The sequence below is a fragment of the Brassica oleracea genome, unplaced genomic scaffold (assembly GCF_000695525.1).
Source record: "Brassica oleracea var. oleracea cultivar TO1000 unplaced genomic scaffold, BOL UnpScaffold00825, whole genome shotgun sequence".
In the NCBI taxonomy this organism is placed as follows: Eukaryota; Viridiplantae; Streptophyta; class Magnoliopsida; order Brassicales; family Brassicaceae; genus Brassica; species Brassica oleracea.
The window spans coordinates 54,847-67,658 of NW_013617466.1; the positions used below are offsets into that span (position 1 = coordinate 54,847).

Here is a 12,812-nt window from a genome sequence, read left to right on the forward strand (position 1 = left end):
TAATTCTATGTGTGTTGTGGAGAGTTGGGGACGGGGGAGCTGTGGACGGGGGGTGTGTGTTCAGGGGATCTGTGGACGGGCGAGGTGTTCTCAGGGGAGTTGTGGACGGGGGAGCTGTGGACGGGGGGTGTGTGTTCAGGGGATTTGTGAATGGGAGAGGTGTTCTTAGGGGAGTTGTGGATGGGGGGTGTGTGTTCAAGGGATTTGTGAACGGGAGAGGTGTTCTCAGGGGAGTTGTGGACGGGGGATGTGTGTTGGGGTAGTGCAGGGATGTGTAACGGATCTGAGTTGCTTGTATTTTGGCCGTAGTGCTGAGCTGCATATTGACTGACGACAGGGGAGTTGCATTGAGTCTGGTCTTCCTCCATAGGTGTCGGTCCCTGTAATTGGTGGCAGAGGCGAGTAAAGAAAAAATATTTTTTTGTGAATTTGAAGGAAATTAATAAATTGTACTGTTTTGTTAGGTGGAACATCTGTAGTTTGGACCATTGGGTCAGTCTGACATCCTCTGTGTGATAGATGAGCTTTCTTAGAACAACAAATGACAGAGTGGAAAGCAGATTGCTTGCTGTGGGTACGAGACTTTCTGCGTTTGATCAGTTGGCGCATCACCTTGTTCTCTTTTCGGAGTTTGGAAACTTGGGTAGAAACTTTAGTCAACATTTGAAGAACCTGATCGTTTGAGTTGCTGGTTGAACCAGTTCTGGGGAAGTAGTTGCTGATCCTCCTCTGCTTACGGGACGATGATGGTTTCTTTAGGGTTTTCCTGGGCTTGAGAGCATTCCTATTCGGTGCTGGTTGCTCCTCATGAGGCACATAAATTAGAATGGGCCCAGACCTGTCTCCTCCAGGCCAAAGATGCTTCCTGAAGGGGTAGTGGTTCGCTATGAGGTTCTCCATGTAAGTTACCCGCTCATCAGCAACAACGTCAGTCCAAACTCCCCATCCCGATTGTGTTTGGCTTTGTATTTGTATCAGTGATGTTACTGCAAGCTGTAAATGGCAAAAAAATGAGCAGCATAAATCATAATCTCAAAAATTATCAAACATAGCTTATATGCACATATCTCAACCATCATCAGCCTAGCTCTAATAGACAAGCAAATTAAACTTAAAAAACAAAGACAGTGAGGTTCTTACATTATGCTCAGCTTCCACGCGGAGTATGTCGACGTAGTTAATGTTTGAGTGAAGAGGAATATGAGGTTCTTCAAGTTGACTGATTGATAAATTTTCTACAGGCGCAGGGATTATGGTCTGAAGTTGTGGGACAGCTTGAAATGCAAGAAGTTGTAATGCTAGGGGGAATCCCTTGAGTCTGAAAGAATCCTGCCTCAATAGACAGACAAGCTCTCCGATTGGGTCTTTGCATTCCTGGGGAGGTTTCATGCAAGTAATGGTCTTCAGAAAAGACTCCCTGCCCCAAGGGTGTTGGCAGAAAGCGTCGATGTTCTGGACCATTTTGACATACTTCAAAGTAGGGCGTGTCTTCTGTTGATGAGCAATTAGAACACCGTCAACAATTAATATTAGAGCCAGTTGCAGCTTCTTCCACCCTGGCATTCGTGCATCGGTCTCGAGCTTGTGGCGCAGATCAGCAATGGTAACAATTTTTTCCTTCCCGAACAGCTTGACCCAGTCAGGATCTCTGATGTTGTTGCTCTAGACTTCTAGTTCGGTGTCATAGCCTGTAGGGAACTCTCCACATGGTAACCCTGTGATTGTGCCAAACTCTTGAAGCCCAAACCGGATGGGATCGCTACGGAAGACTATCCAGAGTGTGTTATTATCCTCGCAAATTAGTTGTTTGGTGAGAAAGACGTGAATTAGTTTACACGAGACATGACATTGACGTGCTGGGAGCTCAAACAACTTCCCGAAACAAGAGTTTTTGATGTACTGAAGCTCCTTCGTGTTCCTTAAGACATGTTGTATGAAAGGTAGAATGTCTGGCTTGGAGTAGATGTTGAGCCGACCGGTAGGGAACCGGTCTGTCGCGAACAGCCTTGGTGGGAGGCGTTTGTCCGGTTTGTTGTTTCCTACAACGAGATGAGAAAAAGATTATGACCGTGAGAATAAAACAAACAAAACACATGAATAGAGAGGGGAGAAAGCAGAAGACAAATGGATAGAGAAGGGGGAAATCTCGTAAATTAAAAATAAAATCTTTGGTAAGACAGAAAAAATCGCGAAAATAAAAAATCAAATCTCAGAGTTTGGTTTGAGAGACCAGTTTCAGAAAGTGTTTACCTCGGAGTAAACCTCGCATGTTGGAATCTGTCTACGCCGGCGTAAAAAGTGTTATCGGCTGGGATAGTAGAAGTGAAACAGGCGAGTCTGAAACTAGGGTTCTTAGTCTCCGCCGCAAACGTTGGGAGAGAGTGAGAGAGTTAGAAAAGAAGGGAAATGAGGGAGATAGATCGCTAGGGTTTCGTATAAGTTGGTCTTGGTATGATTTGGTTTAGGGGAATACTCAGTTCGGTTTGGTTTCATTTACTATGAGGGTATTGATGTCTTTAACTTATATGAAAGGTTGCCTCAGGTGAGATGTGCCTCATCGTGAAATACCTAAGTAAAAAAGTGCCATGGCGAGTAAAAAAATCGAAATAAATAGACTCGCATTAGCCAATGGAAGTCCAGTCAGACCAATGAGAAGTCGACAGCAAAACCTAGTAAACTACTCTTGTTTTATCCTTGTCCAAAACCAGCTTTAGGTTTCCCTGAAACCGCTTATTCCAAAATATCTTCTCCTTAAATAAAGAAAGACTCTTTCACATTGTTATTATCATCAGAAGGGAAAGAAGAAAAACTTTCCTAATTAGATCGAGCTCTTCGTTATCTCTCTATTATAGTTTATATTTCTTACTGGGGCTTGTTTGGTTGCTTCTCTTTTTGGACTTCTTTTATATAATTTATATATTCTACGAGAAATGGGAAGGGGTAGGGTTGAAATGAAGAGGATAGAGAACAAGATCAACCGACAAGTGACGTTTTCGAAAAGAAGAGCTGGTCTTTTGAAGAAAGCCCATGAGATCTCGATCCTTTGTGATGCTGAGGTTTCCCTTATTGTCTTCTCCCATAAGGGGAAACTGTTCGAGTACTCGTCTGAATCTTGGTAACTGCATAATTCCCTTTTTAATTGTTTTAGTGTGCCTTTGTTTGCCCTAATAAATAGTTTTTGTTCTCCTTTAGGCCTTTTCTTGGTATCTTCTTATGTTTTTATGAAAATTCTCACAAATTTTATAGTTAATTACTTGGATCTACGAATTGATTTCACCAAAGTGAAATTAAACCATTATAGCATATTTGCTTATATCAGAAGAAAATAAAAAAATTAGGGCATAATAAGGTGTTATGTGAAGTGAAAGATTTACTTCAGGTAACACCTTATTAAGATATGCTTAACCCTAGATCAAGATCTACTTCTACTGGTCGCGACATGGATTTACAAGAATCGTCACTGTATATCTTCTTTAATTTAAACATGTATAGACCTTTTTGTTTCAAATAGAGAGTTAAGTAATTTAATCATAGAAAGAACCAACGTTATGTTGATCTAGGCTAGAGTGATTTTTGCCTTACAATTTTGAAAAGCTGTCCTTATGCTTAAATATCTTTCAGCAGCATAGTAGTATGAAAGAAAATCTTTCAATATCGTTGTATAAAAGTTGTATAATTCTCGTTTTTTTTTTTGCAAATGGTTTATATAGAGAAACTAGAACTAGGATGTGACATCTAGGTATAGGGGGTCTTTGACCTCTGGGGATCAATGTAAAAGAGATCATTCTATTTTCTATCAGCTTCTCAGTCTACCGATGGTCAAAACTTAACTTCAACAACTGTTTTTCCTTTAAGAAGAGGACAAACTATTATATGTGTATTATGTTATGTCGTTTCATACATAAATATCTAATAACAAATTTATTTTTAAAAACATATAACAAAACTTTATTGAAGAATTTGGAACTCAAAGCTGGGACATATAGGACGCTGCACGTCTAGAGGTGTGGGGTTAGTGATTCAACTGGTTTTTAATGTAGAGAAACTGTAGATGTAAGAATATTTTTAGGGTTAAGGCACTAAACCAGGGATTATCTCTTTTCCATAATAAAAGTTAATGTTTTAAATGCATCGCTAATTAATTAGGCAAACTAAATGATAGTAGTGTGTGTGTATTGGATATTTTGGGTTAATAGTTACATCTTAGACAAATGTGTGGTCTTCTGATAAGCTGAGAAAATATTTGGGTGCAGACTATTAGTGGTAATTAATTATATCTAGAAATGCACATATACTAATTTAATACGGCAACTTTTTGGGTGAATGAATCTACACTAATCCTAAGCCTAATGATAGCATGGAGAAGGTACTAGAACACTACGAGAGGTACTCTTACGCCGAGAAACAGCTAAAAGTTCCAGACTCTCACGTCAATGTATGTTTAATGATCTCCAAGACTCTATCAAACATATATTTATGTACTATATCTTGAATGTGTTTTCTTAATTAACATAATTGATGCACTGTTTACATAATGAAAATGTGTAGGCACAAACGAACTGGTCAGTGGAATATAGCAGGCTTAAGGCTAAGATTGAGCTTTTGGAGAGAAACCAAAGGTACTTATAGAATTTAGAAATTAGCATGTGTAAATAATAGTTTATTGTATTAGTTTTTTTGGTAAAATTATTGTATTAGTTAAACACTGGGAATTAACAAAAAAGATGGTGGTATGGATTAATCATAGGCATTATCTGGGCGAAGATTTAGAATCAATCAGCATAAAGGAGCTACAGAATCTGGAGCAGCAGCTTGACACTTCTCTTAAACATATTCGCTCGAGAAAAGTGTGTAAATAAGAACATACAAACGCAAACATCTCTATCTTATCTTTGAGTTTGTGAAGATATACATGCCTAATTTTATAGAGTTTGTCTCATATGAATGATTACAATTTGGACTCAATTGTATGCAGAATCAACTAATGCACGAGTCCCTCAACCACCTCCAAAGAAAGGTACGTTAAACCCATTTCATCTCTCAAGTCGTACGTGTGTATGTGTGACTTATGTTACCGTTTAAATCTTTCAGTTAAATACAAAACATATGGTTTTACACATGTTAGACTATTTGGGTGAAGGAAGCATTGTAAATGTAAAACAAAGGGGCTTTTTTGGATTGAATAAAATTTAACATTCATTCAAAAAAACATATGGTTCATATATATTCGGTTTATATGATTATATATATATATATATATATATATATATATTTATAGAGGTTAATATATTAGTGTTTAATTATATGTGTATATACATATAGATGTAGAAAGAACCTCTTGAGCGCGCGATCCCTGAGAATTGTTTCATTTTGTAAAATTGACAGGAGAAAGAAATACTGGAGGAAAACAGCATGCTTGCCAAACAGGTAATCATTGTATGTTGCATTTTTTAATTGTTTCACAACTGTTTTACTATTTAAACTCCACTGTTCTACTCCACTTCAACCTCTACATTAAACTACCATTGCTCAACTTTCGGCACCAACTCTTTTTTAAAAAAGGAAGAATTAGTTGTTTCATTTGATTGGTATAATCATGAGCATATGTGCACACATGTAGGTGGGCTTTGTCCGTTTAGTATTAAGGTTGTCTCCTAGAATTGAACTTGAACTGTCTTCTCGTAATCATAGTCTATATATAAACACGCTGCACATACAGTAGCCAGTAGGTTTATTTGAACAAGTACATCATCTTCCTTGAGTTTTCTTAAGAAAGAGCATTATGAAAATATGTACCTAGTCTCGTAGTTTTGTTTGAAAATAACATACTACAAGAAAAATTATGTAACAATACTAAGGAGTAATTCCTTGATAATTGCAACTAATTACTTAATCAAAATGGAAACTAATATAATTACTATGTATTTGGTGCTATATATATATAATATTACATACATGCTTGCTCTTACTATAATTCCGTGCCAACATTGATTGTGATTCGATACATAAATTTGGTTGATCATAACGTTTATCGGTATTTGAAATTGGTAGATAAGGGAGAGGGAGAGTATCCTAAGGACACATCAAAACCAATCAGAGCAGCAAAACCGCAGCCACCATGTAGCTCCTCAGCCGCAACCGCAGTTAAATCCTTACATGGCATCATCTCCTTTCCTAAATATGGGGTAACGGTAGTGTTTCATTTTTATCTTGGTATACATATATACATATAGATCCGACACTCTTGGTGTTAGTAATTCAGTGTATGCGATGATGTTGTATGTATGTATGTTCATATTTAGGGTTTGTGTTAAGTGTGGCGTTAGAGGTTGATGGCTTTGTAACTACAAGTCTAGAACTATACAATAATTAATAAGATGGAATGATATATATATATATATATATATATATATATATTTTTTTTTTTTTTTTTTTAATTTGCCATATGATTGTGATTTCAGTGGCATGTACCAAGGAGAATATCCAACGGCGGTGAGGAGGAACCGTCTCGATCTGACTCTTGAACCCATTTACAACTGCAACCTTGGTTACTTTGCCGCATGAATGGACTCGCCATATATCGACATAAAATAATTTATATAAGATCGATTTTTACGTATAATAATAGGCAGCAATGGTTAGCCACCATATCTATATACACCGGAAATTCTATTTATCCTTAATTAATATATTTAACTTTTTGAGTGAAACTATTCTGTGTAAAATTCGTTACATTGATTTATACTACATAAACCCTCCAGACCAAACTCGTCTCCATGCCAACTGATAGATTTCCTAGACATGCTACACACTCCATGACTCCGACTAATTTTTGGTTTGGCGTTTTCTATGTTTTTATTGATTGTTTTGAATTTTACTCTTTCACGATATTTAAAATTTTTCAAACTTATTTTTGTTGCTCCTAGTGAACAAATCCTCTGTGAAGAAGTGGTATATATTCTGTGGAGCCACTTCCCCAATGTTCTTTGGTGGATCCAGATGAACTGTGTGCATTACGTTTGTGTTCATTCTATCATAGGTAATTTGAACTTTTCGCATGTTGAACAAATATGTGATTTTGAACTGAATAAGACCAGATTTTTTTCTCCGATTTTTTTGGCCGGATAAGGCCTAATTTGGCGAAACACTACCGTTGAGAGATTCACCGCTGCGAAAAGAAAATAACTTTGTATCAACTATTTTTCGAATGTATTGGTAAGTTGAACAGACTGATATTTTGTATATTCAAATACATATTGTGAATTTGTGATGAATATTGTTAAAAAATATTGGAGGACTGATTTATTGCTCCGTGCGTGTGCAAGTAACCAGAAACAGAAGGCTGGTCAGCCAACAGATAGTCCCGCCCATAGAGAAAATTCTGTCAGACAAGAAGAAACAATCAATTCTACTTTTTTCTTTCTATATTACAGCTTTTATTTCTTTTTAAGAAACGATATATATTGCCATACTTTTTTTTTTTGAGCAACATGTCATACTTTAAAGACGACAAATTCACTGGAAAAAAAAAGAAATAAAAATTTCTCTATTCTAAATATTTTATTTTATTTTTTGTAGTAGCAATTTTCTGTACTAAAAAAAAACTTTTTTAATAAAGTAGGACAATATACAGAACAAAAGTAGAAAAAGCGAAGATCGTCTAAATAATTCAAGAAGAACATCAAGAAACTGGGGGAACCGTTACATAATCATCGCTGACACATCATCAATAACGACATTATCTTGTGTCAAGTATTCCTTACATTTTTAATCGAGAATAATACATGAATCTTCGTTTTATATGTTTATTATTTTTTGTATAGTGCATGCTTCGTTGCAAAATGACAAATAGTTTAATTGAACTCTTAAGTTAAACGCAATCAAGTGCTAACATGGACTTAGAAAGATGATAAACATTCCGGATTCGAAACCTACTAAATCTAACTTTAGTTTGTGTGATATATTTAATTCCCATTTGATAAATAGATTTCTATGAAATTAGTCGGTTGGACCTCTGCCTAGTGAATACTCTCGGGTTATCAGAAAAACAAACGAATCTTAAATTAATAACGGTATAAGTAAAAAGGTTAATAGCGGCCGGTACACTTCTTTGCCAAGATGAAGAGTGCACTTTTATGATTACTCATAAAAATTTATTCTGACTTATATGCCGAATATGAAACAGAAAACGATGTACAATATTTTCAGAATATGTGTATACAATGGCAAAGTTAAGTGATACTTAAGAAAATAACAATGGAAGTAAACCAAGTGTTAGTTAATTTTTAGACGAATTTAGAACATTTGTGTTTTACGTAACTGTTATGAGGTAAGCTAACTCTTTTCTGACCTATTTAATTGTAAGTGTCTAGTGTATTTAATATAGATTATATTTTAGGATTTTAATTTAACGATATAATTTTGTTAAATCATCTATTAGATAAATTCAATATCGTTAAAAAATATATACATGAAAAACAATCATGATCCAGAAAAAAATATCTTGAACTGTAAGAATTAAATTAAAATATTTTGATTCAGTCTTTTGCCAATTACTTAATTTTTCTTTACCCAATTGATATTTACTTAATTATCTCTAAAGTTTTGTCATTTAACTAATGTACTCATATTCTTTTTGTTACTATATCCTTTCACATAGCCGTTGCTGCTGCATTTTTTAAAGAGTATTTGAAACTGCATTTTTCCTGAATGAATCATATTAATTTATTAATTATAGGGAATTTACGGTGGATATACACGAAAACTTATTTTATTAGGTGTATACCCATAGGCACTTTACAATTTTCATAATTCCAAGATTAACCTTATTGTATTTTGCAAACATAATCCAACAAAACTTGTTACCTCTTTAGCCATTTCTTTCTCCTTCTCTCTTTCTCGGTCTGTTTCTTTTTTTTCTCTTTTTTTTTTCTTTTTTTTTTTTGTTAAAAGTTATGTTTTTCTCTAATCCAAAAGAGACGCTAAAGTCGGTAAATGTAGTTTCTCATGGGACGAAGACTCTCTCCAACTCACAGATGATTTCCCTCCAGAATCAGAGTTCCTCTACGTCGGCTCACTCAACGCAGATGACAATGAACCAAACGAACAAGAAGAAGTTTCTCAAAAATTTCTAGTGGATTTCAACTGCGCCACGACCAGAGACGACGCAAAGCTTGGTGAGGAAGAGAAAGTTACGAGCTGCTTGTGGCTTTCTCGTATAGATGAATGTATTCTTAGTGGTTTCTAGATCCCATCATTGTAGATGATGGCTAATCCACGACAATTGTAGAATATGACTGGATATTATTTATCCGGATAACTCATCACATTTCCGGTTATATTTGGAGCTCACAAACATTGAAATCTCAGTAACAAAACAATATTTAGACTGGATATTCTGTATTCGGTTAGTATTCTGAATTATTTTATATAATGCTAGCCATTAATCATTATTTAAAGATTTATACTGTCAAAGACCATATATGGTCATCATTGGTTTTACATGACCATGTCGTTTGATCCAAGTGATTTTTTCAAAAGAAATCTATTAATATATAATTTGAGAGCTTGTATATAGTCAGTCATCGAACAAATGAGTATTTTTCGAATAACATATATCTGCCTGTGATTTTAATATATATTGTTATATAACTGGTTTTTAAAAAACATAACCAGATACACACATATTAATGTATCGCTATTATTAGATCACCCTAATTTGAGGTCTTATATTCCTGCATAATATAGTCTACCAAGTTTCTTTTCCACTAAAATATAATTCATTGTTGTTCTTGGTATTAAATGATTGATTGTTATTTTTTGTTGCAGGAATAATTATTTAATAAATCGTTTTTTTTCCGAAACCTATATCTCCTATAATGTGCAATATGTAAGAAATTGTATAGTCTGGGATTCGAACCCCATATCTGATTTATAAAAAACGATTAAAAAAACATTTCTAACGCCGTCAACAAAACTCTAAACCCTAAATACTAAATCCTGAACCATTGGGTAAACCCTAAACCATTGGGTAAACACTAGACCCTTGCATAAATCTTAAATCCTAAATCCTAAACACTGAACACTAAATCTTAAAAACACTAAACCCTTAATCCTAAATCATAAACCCTTTGATAAATCCTAAACCCTAGGGTTTAGGGTTTACTCAAGGGTTTATGGTTTAGTATTTAGGGTTTAGGGTTTTGTGTTTTGCTGACGGCGTTAAAAATATTTTTAAAAATCATTTTTTGCAACTTCTACTATTTTTAATCATAAACCCTTGGATAAATCTTAAATCCTAGGGTTTATGGTTTACTCAAGGGTTTAGGGTTTATCCAAGGGTTTAGGGTTTAGTGCTTTGGCGTTAAAAATATTTTAAAAAATCATCTTTGTTTGCAACTTCTACTATTTTTAATCGTAAACCCTTAGATAAATCCTAAGCCCTAGGGTTTATTGTGTACCTAAGGGTTTAGGGTTTATCCAAGGATTTATGATTTACCCAACGGTTTATGATTTAATGCTTTGCTGACGAGGTTAAAAATATTTTAGAAATTCATTTTTTGCAACTTCTACTATTTTTAATCATAAACCCTTGGATAAATCTTAAACCCTAGAGTTTATGGTTTATCCAAGGGTTTAGGGTTTATCTAAGGGTTTTAGGGTTTAGTGCTTTGCTGATGGCGTTGAAATTATTTTAAAAAATCATTTTTTTTGCAATTTCTACTATTTTTAATCCTAAACCCTAGGGTTTATTGTGTACCCAAGGGTTTAGGATTTACCCAAGGGTTTAGGATTTAGTATTTAGGGTTTAGGATTTAGTGCTTTGTTGACGGCGTTAAAACTATTTTAAAAAATATTTTTTTTGCAAATTCTACTATTTTTTTATCTTTTTATTTTAAAAACATAATATAACTTGACAAATACTTATTATTTTGTTTCCCTTTAAAATAATATGAAATATGAAATAAAAAAATACTATTGGTTGGTGAACCCAATTTTTTTTTTTGGGTTTAGTGTTTAGAGTTTGGGCTATAAGGATTAGAGTTAATCTTAGGATTTAGTGTTTAAAATTTGAGGTATGAGATTTAGGGTTTAAAGTGTTACAATTTCAATTATTTTTACAATTCATATTATTTTTAATTTATTTTTTTCTCATAAACAAAATATGACTTGTGGTAGTTTTTTATTAGTTATTATCTAGGGGTGAATATATAGATTCATCATAAGGGAAACCCAAGAATAACTCTTTTGGCACTGTTTACTCAAGTCTTTCATTTAGTTTTTTTGGTTTTGGATCTAATTTTGTATGCTAAGAGGAGGATGAAATGAGTTACTATTTTCGTGGAAAGATGGTGACTTTCTCTGGCTTTGGATTCAAAAGTTGTATCTTCCTTTTGTTTTTGTTAGATGTCAAGGCTATTATAAGTATGATCCAACATAAGTGTGCAATATCCAATTATAAGATCCATGTATCAACACTACTTCATATATTCTAATAACTCAATTTAGCCATGTATAATATTTTTCACATGCAATTTAGCATAATTAATTTTGTCCGCCCGAAATAACTGGTTTAATTTTACAAAAATCAGCTAAAAACAATACTTGGATATTAAACTTATATATTTTGAATACTAAAAAATTAAAAATGTATCATGCCACACGAATAATACATAAATTTATATGAAAATCACAAACTCGTCTTATATAGATTTAACCAGATTGCTTATCGTATATCTGGTAATATTAACCTACTAATATCTTAAAATTACGATTGTAAAACAAATCATTGCTATATTTATCAATTTAACCAAATTACTTTTTATCGATCTTGATAAACTATGAATTGTTTTCACATGCAATTTAGTTTAAATAATTTAATAACCACATATAACCAGTTATAATTTTAAAATACCGGATACAACATCCAATAACCATTATGTTTTATGTAACAACTTTTTTTACTTTCATTGTCTTATTCTATTTTCAAAAGAAACTACTAGAGATTACACATGGCCAAATTGAGTTATTACAAAAGATTACACATGGCCAAATTGAGTTGTGCTACTATATAACTTTAGTATTCATTAATTTAAGTGGTTAAATCCGGGCCTAGCGAGTTACCAAAAAATCGGGATTTAAGCGAGGATTAACGAGGGACTAGTTTTTGGTACAGTTTTCAATTTTCGGATATTATAGTTAATTTAATTTAGTATTTGGGAGATGTAACAATAATTGTCAATGTCCTAGTGGTAAGAGACATTGGTATTCACCGGTTGCTGGGTTCAAACCAAAGCTCTTTTTGGGCTTTTTATTTAATTTTTTAATGTGTGGCATAATCGTAACAGTTTCATCATCTTCCCAGATTTTTTTTAGGGCTTCGTGTAGCGACCGTGTTCCGAAGATCGATGTTAGGATGATCTAAGGACTGACTGGCCGAACTGTGAGAACGTACTGAATGGATTGGATGATGCTAGAAAGAGCTGATCAGAGTTCGAAGGACTTTCCGTGGGTGGATGGGAGAACTTGGATCGGCGCTTGATTAGTAGCGACTGAGCGGAACCATGTACCCGATTAAAGCTAGGAACGGATCTGTTTTTGAGCCAAACAAAGCTCCATCAGTCGGTCTTACGCTCGGGTTCTTGGACAGGCCGTTCGGTTTGTTGAAACTCAGGATGTTCGGACAACTCGATGAAAATCCAGGCAAAGCGGAATGTTCGGACAGCTAAGGTCGGATCCGGACAAGTGTTGTTGGATTCGGACAAGACGGTTGAGCTGGTCGGCTAGACAGCGATTGTCGGAAATCAGACAAG

General features: G+C 34.5%; 1 protein-coding gene across 2 annotated transcripts; it reads left to right on the plus strand.

The window, feature by feature from the left end:
* Window positions 1-2,802: 2,802 nt before the first annotated feature.
* Window positions 2,803-6,863, plus strand: LOC106320120 (transcription factor CAULIFLOWER). 2 transcript variants are annotated; one of them, XM_013758487.1, is made up of 8 exons: window positions 2,803-3,115; window positions 4,357-4,435; window positions 4,549-4,619; window positions 4,748-4,847; window positions 4,976-5,017; window positions 5,386-5,427; window positions 6,052-6,191; window positions 6,462-6,863. In XM_013758487.1, the coding sequence occupies exons 1-7, from the start codon at window positions 2,931-2,933 to the stop codon at window positions 6,187-6,189; spliced, it is 657 nt and encodes a 218-aa protein (XP_013613941.1). In that variant the 5' UTR covers window positions 2,803-2,930; the 3' UTR covers window positions 6,190-6,191; window positions 6,462-6,863. The 2 variants fall into 2 exon arrangements, with proteins under 2 accessions (XP_013613941.1, XP_013613940.1); XM_013758486.1 differs by having other exon boundaries at window positions 6,052-6,185; window positions 6,462-6,710.
* The last annotated feature ends 5,949 nt before the right edge of the window (window positions 6,864-12,812 follow it).